The 27056-nt window shown below is 36.8% G+C and overlaps 1 protein-coding gene and 1 non-coding gene across 2 annotated transcripts in view; one reads left to right on the forward strand and one right to left on the reverse strand.

The window, feature by feature from the left end:
* Nucleotides 1–23828, reverse strand: part of LOC114083807 (broad substrate specificity ATP-binding cassette transporter ABCG2-like) — a 51228-nt gene extending 27400 nt beyond the window's left edge. Inside the window, exons 1-7 of the mRNA XM_071614812.1 lie at nucleotides 23703–23828; nucleotides 20332–20422; nucleotides 17374–17582; nucleotides 10766–10825; nucleotides 9814–9928; nucleotides 8983–9135; nucleotides 43–176 (exon numbers count right to left, since the gene is read on the reverse strand). Of these exons, the coding sequence (XP_071470913.1) occupies nucleotides 43–176; nucleotides 8983–9135; nucleotides 9814–9928; nucleotides 10766–10825; nucleotides 17374–17582; nucleotides 20332–20406 (746 nt within the window). The 5' untranslated portion in view covers nucleotides 20407–20422; nucleotides 23703–23828. The remainder of the gene's footprint in view (nucleotides 1–42; nucleotides 177–8982; nucleotides 9136–9813; nucleotides 9929–10765; nucleotides 10826–17373; nucleotides 17583–20331; nucleotides 20423–23702) is intronic.
* Nucleotides 23829–25112: 1284 nt separating this feature from the next.
* LOC139706609 (U6 spliceosomal RNA) lies at nucleotides 25113–25219 on the forward strand. The gene has a single exon (XR_011708233.1). It is a non-coding gene; the product is annotated as a U6 spliceosomal RNA (small nuclear RNA).
* The last annotated feature ends 1837 nt before the right edge of the window (nucleotides 25220–27056 follow it).

Raw genomic sequence — 27056 nt, forward strand, 5'->3', positions numbered from 1 at the left:
AAAGAGTAAATGAATGAAATAAAATGTTGCCATAGTTTTTACCTTAGAAGTGTAAAGACATCATTAGCTGTTCTCCCATCTAAGCCAGTTGTGGGTTCATCCAGGAACAAGATGAGAGGATCAAGGATCAGCTCCATTCCTATACTAGTCTTTTTTCTTTCTCCTTTAGATTCCACCTAAAACACAAATTATTATCATGTTCAAGAATTTCCATGGTCACTGCTATTTGGTGAATTAACCAGTACTATTCCTGTTAGAGACACTTTACTTCATTTTCCTCATTATTCTGGACAGGAAATAAATGACATCTGGGGGAAAAAAGTTTTTCTCTAACCCCATGTGTAAGCTAAGCCTCAGTGCAGAGTAGCCACCTGATTTGAATCTCATTCTTTTAATAGTCCTGAGCATTCCTTGACAGTCAAATATTTTAAGAGAGTAAGTTAAAACACTAAAAAAACTAAACCAAATCAAAAAGAAAACTATGATGTAGGGAAATATATTTAATAAAGGAGAGCCTGGCACAGTGTAGTATGCCTGTAATCCCAGTGGCTAGGGAGGCTCAGAATGATGTTCTCAAGTACCAAGCCAGCCTTAGCAACTTAATGAGGCCCTCAGCTACTTAGCGAGAACCAATCTCTAAATAAAATATAAAAAAGGGCTGAAATGTGGCTCAGTGTTTAAGCATCCTTGGTACCAATAAAACAACAACAACAACAAAAAAAACAAACAACAAAAAAAAAACCCCAATAAAACAACAACAAACAAAAAAAAAGGAAAAGAAAAAGAAACTACTTACAATGATCTTTTAGTGTGTTCTGAACATCCCATACAGACACACCACATCTACAAAATATCCCAACTGGACTGAAAAGAAGATAGTGACCTTGGAGCCAGGAGCATATAATTTCCAACATACCATATTAGCATCTTTTAAATTTCATATTTTTCCCCAAAATGATTTTTTCTATATATAACTTACCTCAGAATGGCTCACTCATCTTTTCAGAAAAATCCAAACAGGGGATATTTCACAAGGCGAGTGGCACAATATTTGCATGCAGTAAATGTGTGGGGAGGGGATAAAGAAGATTTAGGGGAGGTAGGAAGTAGAAAACACACAACCCTTGAATGGTTTCTATTAAGAACTGATCTTTAAAAGACATTTCGGTACCTGATCAAAGTATTATATAAATGTTTAAGTATGGCACAATGAAATATATTATTTTGTATAATTATTATAAGCAGAGAAAAAGGCTTTTGGGAACAATTAGGGACATATTAATAAATATAAACATGTAACAGCTCATAATATAGAGACCTTGTTCCATTTGTTCAATAATGGTATCAGTAAGGTAAGATATGTGCTCATTTCCTTAGGTTATTGTGGGAGAAAAGGGATACAAATGACCATTGAAGGGAATAGTACTACTCTATAGAGGCAGTAATTCATTGTTAGGTTATCCATCATATCATTTGAGTAATCAGACTATTTGTCTACATTTTTGTTATGTTAAAATATCATAAAGAGCTAAAAAATAAATTACTTAAATCAATGAGATTATATGATTCTAAGAAGCCAACAATTACCTTTGTACATTTCCCCTGGAAATCCAAGAAAGCAACACACTAAAGTGCCTGCTTGGAACTAAGTAAGAGTAAAAGAAAGTGTCTTCCTAGAAAGATAAAATCAGTTTAAAAAGCAGCCTCAATCACTCAACAACAACAACAACCAAAGGGGGTAAAAAGTGGCTCCTGTGCCATCGTAACTCAGGAGAGATCCACAGGGAAAAAAAATGATGTTTATCTGCTACCTGTCCAAGCCCCATTGATATCTGAACCAAAATTTAACAAGATTTTCCTTCACCATGGCATGGTTTAACTCTAACATCAACTATGATCATTTATATAACTCTTTAGCATGAATGAGTGTTTTAACCCCAATAGCCAACATTGTACCTTAAATCCATTTGAATGTATTTCATCTAATGGTTTAAAGTATTATAAGAATAAATCTTATCTTTGTTTTCATATCTCTAGTTTATACTTGTTCCTCTTACTCCTGATTCACTCTCTTGCATTATCTGCTACTACCTCACATACCCACTATCCATCAATTTTACCTTTGTACCTTAGTGCAAATTATCTTTTCTCTCTCTCTCTTAATTTTTCTCTTTTCCAATCCTTTAGGGCCTATATTCCCCAATTCCCCACCAATCCCTCATTTATGGTTACAGTAATTGTACTAAATTTAATAACTATTATTGGAGCTATTCCAGAACACTTTTAAAGGTTTACATATGTATTTGGGAAACTGTGGAGAAAAATAGCAACAAGCTTTTCTTTCTTATAAGGTTGAATAATACAAGCCTTGGCTCTGGAGTGGTTATAGTAAATAGGGTTCAGTGGCATCCTTGAAACTGGTGCTGATATAGGATCAGCAGAGGTCACACATTGACAAAAAAAATAGCATCTGAATAGGAAATCATCCCAGGGCTCTTAAGAAAAAAAAAAAAAACTCATAAGTAGTCATTCTCTTAAAAAAGAAGTGAGAACTATACAAAGAGATGTGCAGGCATAGAAATGCTATAAAAAAAAATCAAGAAAAAAAATCATCCCAAAATCCCTAATATTTCAACAACTGACTCCATAGACACTACCATAGAAAATATGTCAGAAAAAAAATTGGAAAGTTAAAAGATAAAATATTCTATAACCTAAAAAGGTATAAAAGTGAAATCAGAGAAAAATACAGAAAGTGAAAGATTACTTCAATAAAAATAAAGAAATTCTAAAAGGGAACCAAATAGGAATCCTAGAAGTGAAAGACTCAGAAACCAAACTAAAAGCTCAATGGAAAGCAACACGAATGGATTATATCACTTTGAAGATAAATCTTTAGGTCTTGAAAACAAAACATATAATCTAGAATAAAGATTGCATAAAGAAAAGATGTTAAGAATGAATAGAAAATTCAATGTTAAGATGTTAAGAATGAATAGAAAATTCAAAAAAAAATAGGAGATATCACTAAAACACCAAATTTAGTATTTATTGGGATAGATGAAGGCTCTGAAATATAAGCTAAAGGCATGCAAATTTTTTCAATGAAATGATATTAGAAAATTTTCCAACCCTTAGGAATGAGAGAGAAATTCAAATCAAAGAAACATATAGGAATCCATGTATACAAAATCACAATATATTCACACCAAGAAACATTATAATGAAAATGCCTAGCATATAGAGTAAGGATAGAATTGTAAAAGCTACAATAAAAAAGGGCTTGTCACATTTAGAACTAAACCAAAACAGATTTCAACTGATTTCTCAAGTCAGAATCTAAAATCCAGGAGATTTTGGAGTACTATAAACAAGGTTCTGAAAGAAAATGGTGTCAACCAAGAATTTCTATACTCAGCATAATTAAGCTTCAGAATTAAAGATGAAATAAAAATATTTCATGAAAAACAGAAACAAAAGAATTCATAACTAGTAAGCCTGCATTATAAGACATATTCAATGAAATTTTCCATAAAGAAGAAATGAAGAGAGAAAATGAAAAGAAACATAGGAATGAAGTCCCTGAAATAAAAGTCAATTAAAGGAAAACAAGTCTGCTTTAAACATTAGAAATAGATCAAATGTTTGGAATTATAAACCATCTCTCAATAACAACATTGAATGTAAATAGTCTAAAATCTTCAATCAAATGACAGATTGGCAGACTAGATTAAAGAACAAGACCCAACAATAGTTGTCTTGAAGAGACTCACCTCAGAGGCAAATATATCCATAGACATAAGGTAAAAGAATGGGAAAAGCTATATCATTAAAGTATAACCATGAACAATCAACCATAACTATTCCAATATCAGATAAAGTAGATGTTAAGACAAAATTAATCAGAAAAGACAAAGAAAATTACTTCATACTACTAAAGGGAATCATATAACAACAAGATAATGATTGAAAAGATCAATGCCTCAAACAACAGAGCATCTACATACATGAAACAAACCCTTAGCAATATTAAGAATCAAATTGACCACAATACAATGACACTGAGTGACTTTAAATTTCCTCTTTCAACACTGGATAATCGATCAACCAAACATAAGCTAAGTAAAGATTCTAGTTCTGTAGAGAACTAAAAAATACCATTAATACATGAACCTACAAGACATTAACAGAATATTTTATCCATCAATGACTGAATTCACTTTCCTCACTAGAGCACATGGGAAATTTTCTGAAACAGACCACCTTTTCAGTCACAAACCAAATCTTTGCAAATACAATAAAATAGAGATAATATTTTGAATTCTACTATAACACAACAGAATGAATTGGAAATCAACAATAAGGTAAAAAGCAGAAACCACTCTAACACCAGCAGATAAAATAATACACTTTTGAAGATGAATGGATAGAAGAATAACTCAGGGGAAAAATTAAAAATTTGAGAAGTAAATGAGAATAGTGATAAAATATATCAAATTCTCTGTGACGGTATGAAGTCAGCTCTAAAAGGAATGTTCATAGCATTGAGCTAATACATTAACAGAATAGAAAGGTAACAAATAAATAATCTAACATTACATCTCAAGCCCCTAGGAAAACAAGAACCAACAAACCAATGCCCAAATCATTAGACGATAGGACATAATTAAAGTGAGAGCAGAAACCAATAAAATAGTGAATTCAAAAATTTTCAAAAGATCAATGAAACAGAGTTGGTTTTGGAAAGGATAAATGTTTAGCCAAACTAACTAAATTAAAAGAGGAAAAACGCAAATAAGATTTGAGATGAAAAAGGAAATATCAACCTATATGCTACTGAATCCATAGAATCATCAGAAACTATTTTGAAAATTTCTACTCCAATGAACTATAAAATCTTAAAGATATTGACATATAGCTTTTATAATGTTGAGATAAATTTTTCTATCTGTAGTTATATGTGAACAACCTAAGGCCAACATTATATTAAATGAAGAGAATCTGAAAGCATTTCCTCTATAAACAGGAACAAAACATGCCCTCTTTTCCCACTCCTATTCAACATAGACCTTGAAATTCAAACCAGAGCAATCAGGCAAGAGAAGGAAATTGAAGACATGCAAATATGAAAGAAGAGCTCAAATTATCTCTGTTTAATGATGTCATAATCCTATATTTAGAAGACCCAAATAACTCTAGCAGAAGACTTCAAGAGTTCATATATGAATTCAGCAAAATAGCAGGATACAAATCAGCATCCATGAATTAACCATATTCCTATAATCCAATGATAAATTGGCTAAAAAAGCAATTAGGAAAACAACCCATTCATAATAGCTTCAAAAATCAATCTGAAAAAAGAGACAAAAGAACCTCCACAATGAAAACAACTGAACATTAAAGAAAGAAATTGAAGATCTCAGAAAAATGTGAAATTATACCCCATTTGATTCAAAGGTATGATTTGTCAAAAAAAAAGAAAAAAAGAAAAGAAAATGGAAAGACCTTCCATGTTCTTGGATAAGCAAAACTAATATTGTCAAAATGGCCATTCTACCAAAAGCACTGTTCAGATTCACTGCAATTCTCATCAAAATTTCACTGACACTCTTTAAAGAATTATAAAAGGCAGTTACAAAATTCATTTGGAAAAATAAGAGACCCAGAATAGCCCAAGAAATCCTGAGAGAGAAAAGCAAAGCAGGAGGTATCACAATATTGGACCTTAAATAATACTTCAGAGCTATAGTAACAAAAACAGCATGTTACATGCACCAAAACATCTCACTCACAACCTGCATGGGGAGGGAGTGGGTAACTATGAGAGGTGTGGACCAGCTGGAAATAAAAGCTAAGAAAGTAATATTAAAGAAATAAAAACAAGAGGTAAGAATTATATATATTTTCAAAGTGTGGCTGTGATGGGTGGAACACACCTGATGGGGTCTTACCCTAATAAAGAGAAAAACCTGTGCTTACTTTATGTATAGTGGTAAAGACCAAAGGGCATAGTAAATAATTTCATCAGGAAAAACAGGATAAGTGTGGGGGAAAAACAGGTTGTTTGGTACTTAGGTGGTTACGCCTACCTCCTGAGGGCTGTGTTTGATCCTATGGCTGTGAGCTAAAGCAGGGCACCAGCATGATCTGGGCTTTCTCCAACCAAAGAATTTCACCCAGCAGTTCCCAGAAAAGCAGCTTCCCTGCCTTATGCTGGCTCAAACAAACACAAAATTTATCATAATTTATACATGGCTTCCAACAAAAACAGATATGAAAACCAACGGAATAGGAGAGACACAGACAAAGCCACAGAAATACAGTTATCCCATACTAGAAAAAGATGCCATAAACATATATTGGAAAAAAGACAACCTCTTCAACAAATGGCACCAAGAAGACTGGAAATCCATAAGGAGTAGAATTAAATTTAGATCCTACCTCTTGCCCGGCACAGATCTCAATTCAAAGTGGATCAAAGACCTAGGTGTTAGATTAGAAACCCTTCACTTGCTAGAACAAAATGATGGCCCAACACTCCAACATATTGGCACAGAAAACCTCTTTCTTATTAAGACTCCTAGAGCACAAGAAATAAACTCAACATCACTAAGTGGGATGGCATCAGATTTAAAAGTTTCTGCACAGCCAAGAACTAAGAATTTGAAGAGAGAGCCTCAGAAAGGGAGAAAAAATTTCTTACCTACTTCTCAGGGCATTAATTTCCAGAAAATACAAATAGACCCCCAAAAACACCAAATAAACAAATGAACCAACCATTAAATGGGCAAAAGAATTAAATAGACACTTCTCAAAAGAAATAATACAAGAAACCTAAAAAGAGCATGCTACAGGGACACTGCTACATCGATGTTCATAGCAGCACAATTCACAATAGCAAGACTGTGGAACCAACCTAGATGCCCTTCAATAAACGAATTGATAAAAAAAAATGTGGCATTTATACACAATGGAGTATTACTCTGCATTAAAAAATGACAAAATCATAGAATTTGCAGGGAAATGGATGGCATTAGAGCAGATTATGCTAAGTGAAGCTAGCCAATCCCTAAAAAACAAATGCCAAATGTCTTCTTTGATATAAGGAGAGTAACTAAGAACAGAGTAGGGACGAAGAGCATGAGAAGAAGATTAACATTAAACAGGGATGAGAGGTGGAAGGGAAAGGGAGAGAGAAGGGAAATTGCATGGAAATGGAAGGTGACCCTCAGGGTTATACAAAAATACATACAAGAGGAAGTGAGGGGAAAGGGAAAAAATACAAGGGGGAGAAATGAATGACAGTAGAGGGGGTAGAGAGAAAAGAGGGGAGGGGAGGGGAGGGGAGGGGGGATAGTAGAGGATAGGAAAGGCAGCAGAATACAACAGACACTAGTATGGCAATATGCAAATCAATGGATGTGTAAGTGATGTGATTCTGCAATCTGTATACGGGGTAAAAATGGGAGTTCATAACCCACTTGAATCAAAGTGTGAAATATGATATATCAAGAACTATGTAATGTTTTGAACAACCAACAATAAAAATTAAAAAAAATAAAAATAAAAAAAATAAATAAACAAACAAACAAACAAAAAGAAATAATACAAGGAAAAATGTTCAATATTTGTAGCAATTAGGGAAATGCATATTAAAACTACAAGGAGATTTCATCTCATTCTAGTCAGAAAGGTGATTAACAAGAATAAACATAACAATAAATGTTGGCAATGATATGGGGGAAAAAGTGCGCTCATACATTGTTGGTGGAACTCCAAATTAGTTCAACCACTCTGGAGTATGGAGATTTCTCAAACAAACTAAGAATAGAACCACCATATATCAGCTATCTCACTCTTTGTTATATATAAAAAAATTAAAATCTGCATATTACTGTGATGCACAGCAATGTTTATAGCAGTATGATTTACAATAGCCAAGTTATGGAATGAAACTATAAGCCCAGGCTCTTGCCCAGACAGAAACAGGGAAACCTAAAAGGCAAAATTGCTAATACCTGGAAATCACTAATACCCTTTAACAATTAATGGGTAAAGAAAAAATAGTATATATATAATGGAGTATTTCTCAGTTATAAAGAGAACAACTTTGTGTCATTTTTCAGTAAATGGATGGAGCTGGAGAATATCGTGCTAAGTGAAACAAGCCAACCCCCCAAAAAGACAAGGGTTGATTACTTTCTCTGATATGTGGAAGCTAATTCAGAATAAAGGATGAGGGGATAAAAATATAGAAAAATTCAGTGGAGTTGACAAAGTGTAATGAAGTAAAGGAAGGGAAAATTAGATAAGGAAAGGCAATGGAATGAATCTGACCAAACATTTTTTATGTACATATATGAATATATATATATATACACACACACCCACAAGAAATAATGTTAAAAATACTGTAAGTAAATAGACAGATCAGTAGAGTAGAGGAATAGGAACAGAGGAGGGAGTAAGGGGAAGAAAAGGGAAGTACCTGGGAATGAACCAGAACAAATTATATTCTCTGCTTTTATAATTATGTCAAAATGAATCCAGTGTTACATATAACTAAAAAAAAAATTTAAAAAAGAATACTTGGATTCTTTTCATTTATGAAATCCAGAAGTATACCTCAAAAAACATGTAACAATATTTCCTGGAGGAAGAGTTGGAGAAGAGCAGCTAAAAGAAGAAAAAGAAGAACAAGAAAAGTCAGTGCAAAGACATCAAACAACCTGTGTCTTGAACAATGGGGGCTGGAGGACTATGGAAAAAGCTGTGTGAGGGGCTCTCTCCACATAGACCTACTCCTTCTTCAGGACTAGACCATAGTTAAGATTGTTCCCCACATATTTCCCTCTTTATACTATGTAACTAGTTACCTTTCTCATCACTACAGAAAGCAGCCAGTTTTGACACCATACACATTAGGAAACTTCTGAGCTCCTCTTTCCTGGTTATGACTCTAACAGATTTTTTACACATTACCTTGGAATCTGCCACTTCCTCCAGATTTAACTCTTTAATGATGTTGTTGATCCTCTCCTTCTTTTCCTGTTTTGTCATAGTTGTTGGAAGCCGAAGAGCTGCTGAGAACCATAAGTTCTCTCTCACCGATAGTGTGTCCATCACATCATCATCCTGAAGGCAAATGTGATTTCATTGAGAAACACTGAGTTTTTCTAAGACCATCACTTCTGTGTATGTAACTTAAAATATGAAAATAATAAAACCAGGGCTGTGGTTGTGGATCAGTGTAGAGTGCTCGCCTAGCATGTGTGAGACTCTCAGTACCACGTATAAATAAATAAAATAAAGATTCATCAACAACTAAACAAAATAAATAAATAAAATAAACCCAAAGGAAAGTTCTAGTTATTGTAAAGTTTCAACTCTAAGGATTTCAGAAATTCTATACAGACAGCTTTAGAGCCCAAGGGAAGCTATTTGCATACTCAGGTGGAGCACACATAATTATGATGACTTCTAGACATTTACAAAATGCTTTCTATGAGGAGTTGCTAAAGTCATCCTTTAGGAAAAGAAGAGAGGTGAATGAAGAGCCAAAAAGACAACAGTAGATGGTTTTGGAAATGATATAAAAACTAGAATTGATACCACTGCCTAAAAGTCTATATTCCAGGTTCTTTCTGCCTCTCCTTTTGACTCCTACCTCAGTCTTAAAGGAGATTATATAAAGGTGGTATAAAGAAAGTTGGTACTGAGCATCTTCAAATGGAAGCATGCAAAACTATAAGCCCAGTCTCTTGCACATACAGAAACAGGGGAAACCTAAAAGGCAAAATCACTAATACTTACCTGTACCACATACCCTGTATTATGTGGGAAATTGGAATCCTCAGGTACTTCATGTACCCAAACATCTCCAGATATACCACTTGGATCCTTCCTTGCAGCCAATATATCTAACAACCTATAAAAGGACACACATGTTCAGAGATTTTTCCTTCCTACAGAGGCCACATCTCTCACCTACTCAGAATCCAGATTCTGTTCAAGTTAAAAATTGAACTAGTCAAAAAATTCTATGGTTTAACATATGTGTGTGTTTGTGTATGTGCATGCACACATAGAAATTCTTAGCATCCTTTTCTTCATGTGCTATAAGACATTCCAAAATCATTAAAGCAAAATATTATTGGCTTATCCAGGATAGACTCCCAGTGACCCTCACCTTGATGGTCCCAACCCAGGCAACAGTCTCCTTTATCTCTGATGCATGATCTCCCTGAGAACTTCAGCTTCTTCTGTTCACTTTTAACATTATTCCCTTATCTTCTTTCCACATTAGTTCATAATATGATGGACTGCTATATTGTGATCACTTCATCATGCCATGTTGTTAAAGCTGAATTTAATAAGACTTCCTGGTCCTTGGATTAAAACCATATGCTAGTCTAAATTGATTTTATCCATAGTACTTAGCATCAGACAGGAAATGCACAACAAATTCACGTGATTTTTTTTGTGGGGTGGGGGCCGGGTACCAGGGATTGAATTCAGTAGTACTTGACCACTGGGTCACATTTGCAGTCATCTCTTGTATTTAATTTAGAGACAGCAACTCACTGAGTTGGTTAGTACTTCGCTTTTGCTGAGGATGGTTTGAACACATGATCCTCCTGCCTCATCCTTCCAAGCTGCTGGGATTACAGGAGTGCACCACCATGCACAACCAACGCATGTGATTTTTAAAAAGCATACTAAAATGCAGCCAAAAAGGCTTACTTACACCTTCTTTTGTACTCACAAAGTATTGCCTGAAACTGAGGGTCCCACGATGGCATTAAGGCCAGGGTTCATGATCCCACTGTAAACACAAAAATATACTGATTTAGTATTTTACTTTATAAAGAGTTCCATAGGTTTAGGGTCTTCACTGAATGCATTTAGGAAAGGTTGATGAAATTGCAGATAGATAACAAGCACCAAATATTAATGTAAAATATCATTGATTAATAGAAGTCTAGTCAGGACCTATAAAAAATGTCTGAGATTCCTCAAATATCTTGAAACCCCTAATCTCTTTGGGGGAAATGACATATTTCATGTTCAGACCACAAAATAAGTAGCAATTTTTTAATGAATGATCTGCATTACTCTTACTCCTTTTAAAACAGTTTCTAAATCATGTTTAATGATCAGCCTCTTCAAATCCCCTCACCTGCTTCCCAGTCAAGTTAGACACCATTAATGAACACTGATTTGGAGATTGATCAGCAGTAGTGTTCTCACTTTTAAAATCTAGTCATAACGAAAATTAATATATCTTCAGTAGAAATCAAAGAGTGGAGCAAAGTACTCCAGACTATAAAAAAAAAATTGCGTGTTCTTCACATTCAAGAAAAATATCTTACCAATTAAAAAAAACAGGGTAGATGATTCACTGCTTTGTTGAGTATCTGATTAATTGACTGGAAAATGTTCTGTGTGTATTGGGTGACATCCCTGTAGTATGGACATCCTTGTGAGATGCACAGTCAAAAAATGGATATAAGTATGCTTCAATCAAATTAAGTGTATTCCTGAGGGTAGTAAACAATCAGAGTAGAAGAAGGTGATTATGGCAGTGTTGACTGTGCTAAGACCCAGGAAGTCAATTTTAGGCTGATTATTATCCTAAATTTAAGAGGTGAATCTACTAAGAAGAATTAAGTGGAGGAAGAGAACTAAGGGCAGGGCTACTTCAGGAGCACAGGAGTGCACACAGCAATCTGGCTTCAGGCATTCAGAACTCTGGTGTGTATGCCAGTCCCTCTTTTGACTTGCTAGGCACATCAAGATGTGTTCTACCGTGGAATCAGTATCTATTCCAAGCACAGGATCAAAGCCAACAGCTATGTGCCCTCACATACTGATACCCAGGGAGGTTGATCCTATGATTGCATAGGTGTCATGAAACATGAAAGTCCCAGTGCAACTGACCCCACAGAACTCACATCTAGAATGATCTCATCTTTCTTGGCCTGTAGCACCTGATCTTTAACAAATGAAACCAGCGCTGCCAGAGGCTGAGGTGATATGTACCATTCACTTTGTTTATTAACTTTGGAAACTCTGAATCACTGGACTATTGAGAGTGTGGTAAACTGGGATTCAGAAAATTCTTAATTCATTTGCTATCCTTCCTCCCCCAGTGTAAAGACAAACAAATGACTGGGTATGTCTGGGGGTGTAGGTCAGTGCAAGTGGGAGTAGTTAGCATGCATGAAGTCTTGGGTTCAATCATTAGCAATAACCCAAATTCACAATGCTTGGGCAAACTCTCAAAGTGCATTTGTCTACAGTTCTTAATGCATCTCTCTTATTAATATCTACCTAGAAACTGCTTCAGAAATGATCAGGAAAAGCCTTTTTATTTCCTAAGTTTTCATTGCCTAGAAAATTTCCCATGTTTTTAAGATATGTAGTCAAAAAAAAGAGCAAGCCATCCTGAACGATTCAACCAGAAAAACAAATGTGAATATAGTAAGGCAAAGCATTTCAAAAGTCCCTTTGTTTGGCTTTCTTTGACAGTAAATCCCAGTGTTACAGAAAACATCAGAAGCATAGAAACCCAAATGCCACAGTTACTATGTAGGGCACTGACTAGTTCCACATCCATTCAGGCAACACAATTATGTCGTGTGTCTACTATGATGTACAAGATACTATTTTAGGACATGGGATAGAGCTGAGAACAAATCCAGTAGATAAACAAATGGAAAAACAAAGTCCCAGCCCCCTGGAGTTCACACTCTAGTCAAGGGAATGAGCACCTACAGGTGGTCAATTTTTTTCTATTTCCCAAACACCCTGAGTAGACAGAACCATGCTAATTTGTTTCAATAGAGTCTGGAGCTACACTCATGTCAAAAATTCAGTTATGTCCTTCACCTTTCCTGTTCTCCCCATCTTCACCTCCACCTTTCTCTCAGCCCTCACAAGCCATTCCCCTCTTATTTTCTGCTTTACATATGCCTCTCTCCTAAAACTGTAAAACCTTGCCAAGAAGACTGTGTCTTTGTAACCACTTCTCCCTCCTGCCCTTCTGCTGCACCCTGCACTACTATTAATCCAAGTTTCCATACTGTGTGGTGAGGGTATGGATAAAAGACAAACAGACACACAAATAGAGAAAAAACTGGGGCCTGGTAAATCACTGTACATTGATAGATAAATAGTGACCATGAGCAGGCTCAGCAAATTCATTATATAGGTTTAAACAGCAAAAAGAACAATTGTGAAAAAGTTTCTTCAAGAAAAGCAAAACTGAAATTTTGAATATAAACAGCCCAATTAGAACTATCAGCTTACACCCTTAATTCTCTTCCCCCAGGCAGCTGGTATTTGAACCTAGGTCAGGAACTGATAAATCCATTGCTAGTATGATAACCCTTTGAACAGGTTATCACTAAAGAAGCTCTGTAGTCTCAAATTGGCACCTTAGGCCCCTAGAGTTTCCAGGAGGGGCATCGTCTCTGAATCCGCACAGTTCAAAGATCATAATTCATTTACCGCTCTTGACACCTTTCCCCGTTAGACATGGCACACTGAATCCCAAATACTGACTGTACAACATGAAAAGACCCGAAGGATTCCTGTTGGATCTACTACACATTATGAGATAATGGTACACCCTTTGGTCTTGTTTTGTTTATAGTCAAAGGAGTTAAATGCCATTCTTGGGACATGGTCAACCCCTCTCTCTCTCTCTCTGTCTCTGTCTCTCTCTCTCTGTCTCTCTCTCTCTCTCTCTCTCTCTCTCTCTCTCTCTCTCCACACACACACACACACACACACACACACGCAAAGAGTTTTCACTTTCTGTATCTCCATGTGCCCTCCAATGGAGGATGAGGAGGTTCTGTATTGTCTTTGAATACTTCAATCAATCACAGCAAAAAAAAAAAAAAATGCAGGGAAACTGCTATAGTTTTATAATTCTTCCATCAGACTAAAAGGTTTCTATGAATAGAGGGCATTTCTGTAACTAGCATCTTCAACAACACCAGACACCTACTATTATCCCTATTTGGTTGAATAAGAGAATATCCACCTTAGTTTATTGAGTACATAATTAACTAGCTGGAAGGGATAAGTGAGGTAAATGAACACTCACACAGTGTGTCCTTTATAGTTGTTTAACTTGCACATATTCAAAGCAAGGTACCTTCTACCTCATTCATCAAAAAATTGTAGGGAAAATTATTTCATAATTACTGTGTTTCACAAAATGCTTGTCAGCTTTTCAGTAATCAATCTATCTAGTCATATAGCAAAAGATCAAAGCCTTACATCCACTATCCCTCTCCTTATTCTAGTCAGGATTACTTAACCAACACAAGAGAAAGACAAAAAGTAGGCAAGAGAGCAGGTATTCCTGCATGGAAAGAGTTCCAGTGCTGCACAGCAGCCCTTGCCTCAGCCCAGTCAGCCCTTAAAATCTTGCTATTTCTTTACCTCCAATGACTCAAAAATTTCTATGCTATTTTGTCAATTCTTTGATTTCTAAAGGGAGTTGGCTGGCATTAACTGAAAAGTGTAAAATCATATAAAAATATCAAGAAAATAGAACAAACATCAACTTACGTATAGATCTGCAGCCACACTGAGTCAAAAAATTATTTTATAGCCACTCTTCAGCCTTGAAAAGCCAGTTGAAGGTGCTTACTTTGACTAGGGATGATTATTTCCCTTATTACAGAAACAGAATTCATAGGCAATGGTATCTGAGCAAAGCCAAATTACATCACGACTCCATAGAAGGGAAGCAGAGGCTCACAAATATCAGAAAAATGCTGACACTCCTAAGGCCAGCATCTGTGAACTCATAGAGGTACCTCATAGTAATAGGTTCTATAATAACACTCATCTCCTTTCCACTCTAGATCTCACTTCAACACTACACATTGAATTCTGATTATGTTTCTGGATAAAAAGAATAAAAATAAAATTACAATTATTCGGTACTCTATAAAACTACATAACATCAGTGAGCTTGTAGGGATCTTAGGTTGTAGGGATGAGACTGTATATGTTCCATCTGTCTTCATTATAGTAATAAGTAAATTGTTCTAGAATGTGAAAAATCATAGACCATTCATTTAAAACAGGTCTATTTAAAAAGAAAAGTACTTTCACAATATGCTCTCATTTCAACCTCCTTGTTGTAGACTATAAAGGACATAAAGTGCACAAGTACCTAAAACCAATCTGTTTCAGAAAGCTCATTTGAGTAGTGAAACAGAAACACATTCTGTTTCACTGTTTGGAAAGATCAGAGTTACATTATGTACCCACAATCAAAAAACAATAAACTATCCTGGTGTGATGGCACAAGCTTGTAATCCCATCAGCTCAGGGAGATGAGGAACAAGGATCCTAAGTTCTAGATTAGACTCAGCAAATTAGCAAGGCCCTAACAACACAAGGAGATCCTATGTTAAATAATATGTGAAAAAGAGCTGGTCTGGACATGTGGCTCCATGGGTAAGTGCCATGGGTTCAATTCCCAGTACAAAAAAAAAAAAAAAAGCAATAAATTATACCACGAGGCCTATTTCAACCAAAACATGTGGTTGACACATGAAAAACTAAATGGCACATTAATTTGTCAGTTTCTCAAAGATTGATACACATGGTACAATCACTTTTACAAATGGATTGTTAGTTCAGTTCCTTTCAAAGTTAAACATACACTTAAGAGATCATCTCACTCCTACTTTAGACAAAAGAAATGAAAGCATTTGTTAATATGTCTAAAGATGTGAACACAAATATTCATAGAGTTTATTGCTAATACAGAAAACCTGGAAGTTCATTGTAGGTCAATAAAGTGGTCCTTTAAAAGGTCATGCACAAGAAGAGTGAGGCTGGAGGCATTTCTGTTCCAGACCTTAAACTATACTACAGAGCAATAGAAACAAAAACAGCATGGTACTGGCACCAAAATAGACCTGTAGGCCAATGTTACAGAACAGAGGACATAGAATCTAACCCACATAACTACAGTTATCTTATATTAGAGAAAGGTGCCAAAAACATACACTGGAGAAAAGATTGCCTCAAAAAGATTGGGAAAACTGGAAATGCACATGTAACAAAATGAAATTAAACTTCTATCTCTTACCATGCACAAAACTCAACTAACTCAAAGTGGATCAAGGACCTAGTAATTAAACCAGAGATCCTGTATCTAATGGAAGAAAAAGTAGGCCCAAATCTCCATCATGTCAGATTAGGCCCCAATGTCCTTAGTAAGACTCATATAGTACAAGAAACAAAATAAAAAATCAATAAATGGGATGTATTCAAACTAACAAGGTTCTTCTCTGCAAAAGAAACAATTAGTGAGGTGCATAGAGAGCCTACATGTTGGGAGCAAATCTTTACCACAAGCACATTGGATAGATCACTAATCTCTAGGATATATAAAGCACTCAAAATCTTAACAGTAAAAAAACAAATAACCCAATCAATAAATGGGCCAAGGACCTGAACACACACTTCTCAGAAAGGATATACAATCAAGCAACACACATATGAAAAAATGTTCAACATCTCTAGCAATTAGAGAAATGCAAATCAAAACTAGTCTTAAGATTTCATCTCGCTCTAGTCAGAATGGCAGCTATCAAGAATACAAACAATAAGTGCTGACTAGGATGTGTGGAAAAAGGCGCACTCACACATTGCTGGTGGGACTGCAAATTGGTGCAACCACTCTGGAAAGCAGTATGGAGATTCCTTGGAAAACTTGGAATGGAACCAATATTTGACCTAGCTATCCCACTCCTCAGTTTATACGCAAAGGACTTAAAAACAGCATCTTACAGGGACACAGCCATACCAATGTTTATAGCAGCACAATTCACAATAGCTACATTGTGGAACCAACCTAGATGCCCTTCAGTAGATGAGTGGATAGGGAAACTTTGGTATATATACACAATGTAATATTACTCAGCATTAAAAGAGAATAAAATCATGGCATTTGCAGGTAAGTGGATGGAGTTCGAGAATATATTGCTAAATGAGGCAAGGCAATTCCTAAAAACCAAAGGCCAAATGTTTTCTTTGATATGAGGATGCTGACTCATAATGGCAATGGTGGAGAGCATGGGAGGAATGGAGGAACTTTAAATAGGATAAAGGGGAGGAAGGGTAAGGGAGGGGGAAGGGGATAGGAAAGATGGTGAAATGAGTTAGACATCATTACCCTAAGTACATATATGAAGACACGAATGATGTGAAAATAGTTTGTGTACAATCAGTGACTTGAAAAATTGTGCTCTATATGTGTAATATGAAATGAATTACATTCTGCCATCATGTAAAATTAAATTAATTTAATTTTAAAAAAGGTCATGCACATACTTGATATCTGGTAGTATCCTTTTCTCGGTTATTTTCTGTTTAAACAGGAAGCCTCTCTTCTCTTTTACATGATAACAGATGTTGTAGAAACATAACACAGGCCCTTTCTGGTCACTGGAGGTGGTCCCAAGGAAGCCATCAGAGTTTACTGGGAGTAAGTCGATTGAAAATGAGTCCTTATTGGCAGACATTTGCAGAGTTATGTTTTTCTGTAGAGGGAAAACCAATAGTAAGTTGATAGTTCAGGTAATCAAGATTTTAAACACCAGATAAGAACACATTTAAACCAAGTATCTTCTAAACTGTGCTGCAGTGAGTAGGTTCTTTCCCAAAGAACAGCTCACATGATTGTGATAAGAACAACATTAGAACCTATAATCAGAGGCAGATACAATTAGAATACTGGCATTCCAGTTAAATATCACATTCCCAAATTCAGAGGTCCTAAAAAGTAAAAATTATGAAAATTATGCAAAACCCAGAAAGGAAGTAAAAGGCAGATGATAGTTATATCTTGTCTGACTTGAAATTCACACTATGATACAACTTCAGTTCAGTGATAGCCTACATGATCATCATGCAGCTCCTGTATTTTTTTAATATTGGAGTTTATAATATTTTGACTACAAAAGGAGCTTAGTATAGCAGTCAGGATCTGGAAAGATTTTTCTGAATTTATAGTTTCAACTTGTACATCTCTGGTTGTTGCGCACCTTCAATTATCTAAAACGGTAAACTCCAACATTGTTTTGTACTGACATTATTATTTATTTAATGGGAATACATATGAAAATGATTAAGTAAATCAAACGAATAGTTAAACAGCTCAAGGCCTTAAAGAAAAATTGAATATTAAGTTAATGTGAAGTGAAAAATGTTTCATTGGAGAGTTACAAAAGGCTCCCTAAATCAATTCAGAATAAGACATGGTGCTGAACTGAGGTTGTTAAATAGGTTTGAAGTACTAACTACAATAATTAAAGTTTTCATTTGTGAAATCCAAAATCATCCATGAAGAACTTTCTCTTTGCCTATGGAGGACAGCTGCTCCATCCTCCTGAGAACAACCATCGAAGCAGACAGAACATGAGAAGGAGCATGTGAAAAGTCTCTGATGAGAGCAACAAAGCCACAGGAGTGGAGAAACCAAAATCCCAGTAAGTAGGAAGAGAACTGAGCAATCCCAGCACCTCATGCCTTTTCATCTCCAGGTATTTGGAAATGCAAACTTTATACACAAAGGGCAACATTGGCATCAGGCAGGAAAAGGCTGCTAGAGGCATCTTCCAGAGCCCTTAACACATCTGAGCAAATATCTCAGCAGTCTTTAAGCCAGGGAGACAAAAATTGGACAGCTGGGCCTGCAGAGGTGATGAGGTGCCCTAAGAACCCAAGCTTTAGCGATCCCAGAAGCATTATTGCCTGGGAATAAGAGAAAACCCAAAATAGACCATTCTCTGCTTAATCGGGGTCATCTGCTCAGACATTGCTAGAAGAAAGTTAAATCCACTTTCAAAGAAGATATCAGCCAAGTGTGCTGGCACACACTTGTAATTATGGGATTCAGGAGGCTGAGGCAGAAGATCACAAGTTTAAGACAGCCTCAGCAAATTAGTGAGGCCCTAGGCAATATAGTGACATGCTGTCTCAAAATAAATAAATAAATAGGGCGTGGATGTGGCTCAATAGATAAGAATCCTGGATTTAATCCCTGGTAACAAACACCAAAAAAGATCATTGCACAAACTTTTAATCTAAAATTCCCAGGCATGCCAGAATATAGGAGCTAAAGTTCCAAATCAGAATATAAAGGAAGACCCACAGGTGAAACACACTGGAGTTATCAAACACTGACATTAAAACCATTTATTAATATGTTCAGGAAAACATAGTTTATCACCAAATAAACAGACCTTAAAAAAGTAAATTAAAAACTCCAGTTAGATGTGATGATGCAAATCACTATAACCAGCTACAAAGGGGACTCAGGTAGAACAGGTGGTCAGGAAAGTGCACTCCAATGAGACTGTTGAGCTGTCACTGAGGGAGGCCAACTGGAGGAGCAGTGCTGAGCTGAGCACTACTGTACAAAACCAGCAAAGAGGCCAGAGGGCCTGGTGTGTGATGGAGGGCAAGAAGAGAGGAGCTGAGGTCAGAGGATGGACAGCTGAAGCAGAGCCCATAACTAATTTGACTTGGACTAGAAATGAGAATGAGAGGTACCAGGAAGTTCTGGGTAAAGGAATGGCATGATTTAACTATTTTTACCACTCTGACTTTTATCAAAGGTAGGGATGGAGCAAGGAGATCATATGAGAGGCTACTGTAACAATAGAAAAGCCAGGGGACACTGTTATGAACCCTCCTCTGTCATAAGATCTTAGAAGTCTTCTTTCTCTCTGTGGGTGCTGCCACAATACAATATCACCCAAGAACTCCAAGAACAGAAAGAGCACCAGGTTTATCAGACACAACATACTAAGAACACACCACCTGAAGAACTCTCTCTTGGCCCAGTAGAAAATGCAGGTGCGGATGGGAAAAGCACAGAACTTCAAGAGGAGGAGAACCTCATTTACCAGCAAGGACCCAACCGAACAGAGGATTTGTAAGGGTTCTTTATGAACTTAACTTGTTCCAAACTATCCCAGCCCATGATCAATTTGGGGACTTAAGAAAAAGGGGTAGGAATGTGGCTCAGTGGTAGAGTGCTTGCCTCTCATGAATGAGGCCCTGAGTTCAATTCCCATCACCAACACAAAAAAGAAATTTAAAAAAAGAATACAATACATAATAAAGATTGATGTTATGGCCCTTGGAAACTAGAGAAAATCTCATGTAAATTTTAAAGGAAACCCCTTTGTATTCAAATAAGAGGAGTAGGTAACAAGACTTAGGGGAGGGGTATCTGAGGCAGTTAGGAAGACATCACTGGCAGATGCCCTGGGAAGTCCTCACCTTTTGTCTTCTTTCTGCATCAAGCTGATCCCATCCTACTGGCACAATCTTTAGACCTTCTTTGGCTCCTCTCATTCAGTGCTTCCTCTTTCTTTGAAAAATTTCCATCCAGTGTGTTTAGTGGGAGATTACAAGACTTGTTACCTTCCAGAAACATCTATTTTACCTTCTACGTGGATTGAATTGTATTACCTAATGCTAACTGAGCCAGCCAGACCCTGCTCTAAATAGCAGCAAGGTCTTCTCCAGTCACAAATCCAAGAAATTGAGGTAGTGATCCATAAAGTTTAGGAAAATTGGTTCAACAGGTTCCCTGATGAAGTAGAAATTTCATTCCCTTCTTGTTACAACAAACTTAACCATAGATGGGAACAGAAGGTAACATAGCGATTTTTCTCTGTATTTATCATACCCATTCCTGGCTTAAATGACTGCTACACTACTAACTTTAAATATGATCCCCTGAATATTTTCTCTCTATAAATAAATTTACTAGGTAACTCAAACTCAGGGATATACTCTTCTCATCCTCCTAGTGAGTGGAGAGAAGGAGTACTCATCTGTATGGGTTTTGTAGGATTATGATGCATGACTGACTTTGAATATATATTAATATTAATAGCAATATATATTAGTAACCACAGAAGTGTACATTGAGTAGGAGAGATATACAGTATAAGAATAAAATTATACAAGACATTATTGAAAAAGAAAAAATTATGGGAACATAATCATCTAGCCATCAATTTTTGGTTCACATTCTGAAGTGAACTCAGCATTGATTATTTAAAGAACAGATGAGGATCTAATATGTCTAGAGAGCCTATAGACACAGGTAGGGAGACCATTTGGGCTCTTTCATTTTCATTGAAACCTTTCAATCCTAGCTTCCTACCCCAGAGTATATGGTTCATTTTTAACATAATATAAATCTTCCTCCCTCCTTGATCCTGTCTTCAACTGCTACCAAACTCATATCAAAAACTGTCAGCATACTGTTTGAAGACAGAGATAAACCAATTACCCTCATATTATAGTTGCACATTGTAGATGTGTAAGAAAATGTCACACCAAACACTTACCTATGTTTAATTAGTGTGGGTCAATTGAAAAATATATACATATATTTTTTAAACTAATGACAAACCCATTTATAAACTATTTAAAGAACATGATGCCCACCTATCCCTCTATAAAATCCAGGTTTATTCCCAAATAAGATCCAGCCATCAACAGTAGCATGTGGGACCACAGGGTCTTATCATTCAAGTGAGTCCTGTAACACTTAGAGTAAGGACAGTTACAACTACAAAAATCCTCCTTAGGAAGTGCCCTTAGAAATACACTACTGCATACATATGGATCGCACTGAGGATGCTCTCCATTGCCATTCCTCTGTCTCTTCTGCATGCCTAGGTGACTGACACACACACACAACATATTGCTCAAAAATAACTGCCATGAAAACAGACCACAGATCAATGGTACAGAATAGAAGACTCATAAACAAAACCATTCAGAAATACTCAAATAATCCTTTTAGACAAAGATGCAAAAAACATGCATGGAAGCATGGACAGTCTTTTTAAAAAAATGGTGCTTGGAAAGCAGGTTATCCAAATATAGAAGAATGAATATACAGTAGAATGGATATAGAAGCATGAAAATGAAACAACATCCTGTCATTATGTACACATAAAATGCAACAAAAATGGAAAAAAAAAGTTTTAAAATAATAAAAAGTAAACACCAGGAAAAGCTTCTCTCATGAACCAGCTTCAGAGGGAATGACTGATCATTCTCTCTCTAATGGCCTTCAGGATACACATTTTTATGTACAGAGGGTCTTTCAGTTCACCTGTATCTATTGCAATGTGCTCCCTCAGGCAATGTTCTACTCTAGGTGGTAGTTTACTTTATCTTTCACATACTTACTTCAAATGCTTCATGAGTGCCTAATGATATAAGTTCAGAAATAGGTTTGCACACATGTGTTTGTATTTTAATATATGTTATGTAAAGTAATGTGTTCCCCAAGTGAACTCCTGAATAATGTCCAGGGCCCTGGAACAAATAAGCCCAGTAAACACACTTGTTGCTATGAATCTGTATATTTTTCTGAAAAAGGAATGAGTAAACAATTTATATATATATATAAACATATTGCTTTGTATACACAAACATTTTAAAACTTATCTATAATTTAGTTTTTGGGCTGAATTTTTTGAATCATTTGAATGTTTTCAGTATTGTTTTTAGTAAGTGTTGTAAATAGTTGGTTCATTTTTACATTTAATCATCAAAACGGAAATATTTCCATAAAAATTCTGAAAGAGACCTCAAGAACTCTGTAGCAAACTACCCAAATTGATGAGAAAACTAACCTGGGAATAAGAAAAATAATTGCTTCGCCAATCCCTTTAAAGCATTAATGCTAATAAATATTTCCTCCACCAGCAGTAATTCCCATGCTCAGGAAAGTTTTCCTTCTTCAATATTAACTCTCCTTATCTTCACACATTTGCGAACAGGCAAGAGTTTTATCTTAACTGACTTGTGCAGGCTGGATTCCCTACCAGACCCAGAATCAGTTGCACTGCCACATAGTTTTGTGAAAAAAATTCTGTATGGACTGTTTTTATTTCCTACTCTCAAATCAAACTGCCAAGGGTACAAACTCAGTCATGTCATTTAAGCAATGTGCTCTTTTTTTTTTTTTTTTTTTTTTTTTAGAGAGAGAGAGAGAGAGTTGTAGATGGACACAACACAATGCCTTTATTTATTTTTAAAGAGAGAGAGAATTTTTTTAATATTTATTTTTTAGTTTTTGGTGGACACAACATCTTTATTTTTATGTGGAGATGAGGATCGAACACAGTGCCCCGGGCATGCCAGGCGAACACGCCACATCCCCAGCCCCAGTGTGCTCTTTTCTAAAAAAAAAAAAAAATACCTACCCACCTTTCCTGGCACACAAACTTGTTCACTTAATAGTAGTTCAAATGACCAAGGGCACAAATTTCTGCTCAGAGGCATAGCATAAAACTCATGGATATAAAGCACAGATATGGAGGTCAAAGGGAGTCAGCTTGAACTTCCATACAGGCCATGAAACATCAGCTTCCAGTCCACAAGGCCACCAAGCATCTGTACTGTTGTAGAAATCCTCAAGCATTTTCCCCCAGTCTCCTGGCTCAGTTCCTCTGCCTTCCTTTCCCTCCCTCCCCAGTGGAGGACTGAGTGCTTCCCCTCCCTCCTGCACTCTGATGAAGCTGTCTGTGGGGTTGAGGACAGTGCCCACAGCCTCCACTGATCCCTTCCCAGATGGAGATGACCCCACCACTCCCTCTACCCAGAGGAGAAACACTCACCTAGTGGGAAGGTGCTAGTAGCCCCTCTCAGGGCTGTGGGCAGCAAACTGGACCTCTAGGAGAGAGCTTGGACTGGACTTTGGTACAGGAGACACAGGCTGTGGGGCTAGCATGCCCAAGGCTGCCTCTCCCTGAAGTTGTGTTCCCTGAGCCAGGGCGGGGGCAGAAGGCAAAAGGTGTGGCACCAACTGATAGACTGTGGTAAGCCTCTGTTTTTAAGGCACCAAACCTCAGGGACCATTGTCCCACTGCGGAATCCAGTTCATGAAGACTGTCCCTGGCCACACAGGGACAAACCAAAATCCCCACTTCTGGTGTTTTTTTCAAAGGAACAGAAGCAATTCGCTCTGGTGGGTACTTCCGAGGCTGATGGACACCTCATGTGACTGGATGGGTTTGGCACTGTTGCTTTCACTGTCCCTGAGAACTAGGAATTCTGACACCTAGGCTTTTCCTCTCACACTTCACCCATCCCAAGGGCAATAGGTGATTTCTGGTCAATGAGTTTTGGACAAATTAGATGGTTGTGTCCTGGGGCCAAATACATCAGGAACTGAATCTAAAGGGATGGAGGGTTTGAATGAAAGTATTCCTGTGGATGGTTTCAATGTTTTCATACTGCTGAAATAACTATTTCTCTACATTAGTTTGAGACAGGAAACCCTAGAAAGTGATAGCATGGGTTCAGGAGAAGCTCTGGTTACCAGGTTCTGTGAGCAAGTACTGCCATCCCAGCATTCACCCCCTGCCTCTGGCCTCAGAAAGTAGCACCTGCATGTGGACAAAATCTTCTATCTGCAGTTTACAAAGAAAAACCATGGTGTCAGATTGTTGATCTCAGGAGTTATTGTTAATATTCTGTCCTATTCAGGAAAATCAGGCATGGAGGGAAGGTAAGAAAATTGACAGGACATAATTTTTAGAATATCAAAGGTACTATATTGTAGACTTACAGAACTTCAACTATATGTCCATGATGAACACAAACATTTTCATGAATTTTTTTTTTTTAGGATTCATTCTGTCACTGGGAAGACTCATATAGAAATACATTTATTCCGGTTTCATTTTAAACCAAAATTAGGATATTATTCATAGCTGGATCTTAATGAATATTGTGGTATCAGCATTCTCTGAAAGCAACTCAAAGAAAGTATAAACATACAAAAAAGGAGAAAGAAAATGTGATTTTGAGACAAAAAAATAAATAACAGAAACAGGATATTAGATTGTATACGGTATTTTGGAATTTATATAAATAAAAGAATTCAGAGCCCTGGGGATGAAGTTCAGTGATAGAGAGATCACAGCCTAGATTTGCTCCCTGCACACACATAAAGTAGTAAATAAATTCAAAATATATACCAAAAACTGTTATGTAGAAAATACTTGAATGAAAATAATGAAATAGTGCTCGCTTCGGCAGCACATATACTAAAATTGGAACTATACAGAGAAGATTAGCATGGCCCCTGCGCAAGGATGACACGCAAATTCGTGAAGCGTTCCATATTTTTCACGGAAGGCAGGCCACGTGACTCGGAGAAGGGACCCAGCCGCCCGCCGGCGTGGTAGGCAGACCACCCCAACTGGAGGAGGGGCCCAGCCATCTGCCCGCACGGTCACTGGACTGAGCTCTGGACAAACATAAGATTTCCCCAACACCCCCCACCTCATCAAACACCTTATGAGAAAAACTGATGGAACTCATCTTGGAAAATCCCACCAACCCTTAAAACCCACCAACCAGTGGGCGTGGCTACCAGCTTGGTTCTGTGGAGGATCAGACACCTGGTTTACATCTCAGAGAATAAGTATAGAGAGGCCACAGGTGGAAGCTCAAGTCCTCTCACACTGGCTACCTCCACCACCCTGAATGCAAAGACTCAAGCTAGGTATAGACAACGCCACCTACTGGAAGAAAAGAAAACAGAGTTCTGAGAGACATTTTTTTTTTCTTTTCTTTCTTTCTCTTCTCTCTCTCTTTTCATCCATTCATCCAGTCTCCTCTACCCTTCCCCCTCTGGTCCTCACAACCTCAACATATGTGAAATCAAGAATTGTGCATGAAAAATGTCTTTAACAACTGAATCACCAGAATAATATAATATAGAGGAATTGCATATGCTCCACCTCCATCCCCCCTTTTATTTCTTTTCTTTTTTCTCTTATTTTCTTTTTCCCACTCTCTTTTTTTCTCTTTCTTTCCTTTTTTTCCTCCTTATTACTCCCTATATCCCACTTGCAACCCCCTAAATTGTACTATTTATAAGTAGGGTAATCTTATAAATACAGATAGGAGTTTGAATCTATGCATTCTTTCATAAATTACCCATCTATTGGTTAGAGCTCTCCAAAATTACTAAGTTAGATTAACCCCATAACCTCACTCCTTTCCCCCTAAACATAACATCCTACACCTGAAATTCAGTTTTCTTCATGCTACCAGAAACAGGATGCCTTTCATGAAACTAATGACTATATTTTTAAATGGTAATTGAAACCAACATTTGTAGACATAGAGTGTAGCTATAAATGTAGTAATAAGGAAAATGTGTGCTTAGATGATGTACTATTGATATTGGGAACCGTTGACATTGTCTCTCTCCATTTTTAAAACAATTTTGTGGGGTTTTGTTGTGGTGGTGGTGTGTTGTTTTTTTTGTTGTTGTTTGTTTGTTTGTTTGTTTATGTGCTAGTTACTCCTTCTAAATGGAGGGGCCTTTCTGAGAGCCACAAGCCCTGCCTTGTGTGTGGAAAAACTAGGTGGGAGGACTTCTGCTTTCAATGTTTTTTTCTGGGTTAATGCCCTATAATCAGCTCTGTGCTGTCCTTGTTTTAAGGTTTGGCTCTTTAGTGTCTCTGGAAAAGCTCATGTGTTAATGCAGGAATGTTCAAAGGTGTAATCATTAGGTTATGAGAGCAATAACTTAGTAGACTAATTCTTTTGAAGAAATAATAATTTGAATAAATTACTTACTAGGTGATAAGAGTAGGTTGGTGAGACATGGCTGGAAAACTTAGTTCATTGTGTATGTGTCCTTGGGGTTTGTATATTGTCCCTGGCCTCACTTCTCCTCTCCTTCCTTTCTCTCTTTCTCCTCCTCTCTCTCTCTCCTTCCTGGCTTCCAAGAGCTGACCAACTTCCTCCACCATGCCCCTCTATGAACTAAACATCTGAAACTTTCAACAATAACAACACATTTTAACAATATAAACTTTTACTCCTCTAAGTGTACTTATCAGGTATTTTGGTTATGGTTATAGAAAGCTAACACACCTTGGTTCAAAAAATTGTGTATCTATGTGGACATCTCAAGTTTTGGATTCTCCAATGGCAGCTCCATTAGGACA

The sequence above is a fragment of the Marmota flaviventris genome, chromosome 7 (genome assembly GCF_047511675.1).
Source record: "Marmota flaviventris isolate mMarFla1 chromosome 7, mMarFla1.hap1, whole genome shotgun sequence".
Taxonomy (NCBI): Eukaryota; Metazoa; Chordata; class Mammalia; order Rodentia; family Sciuridae; genus Marmota; species Marmota flaviventris.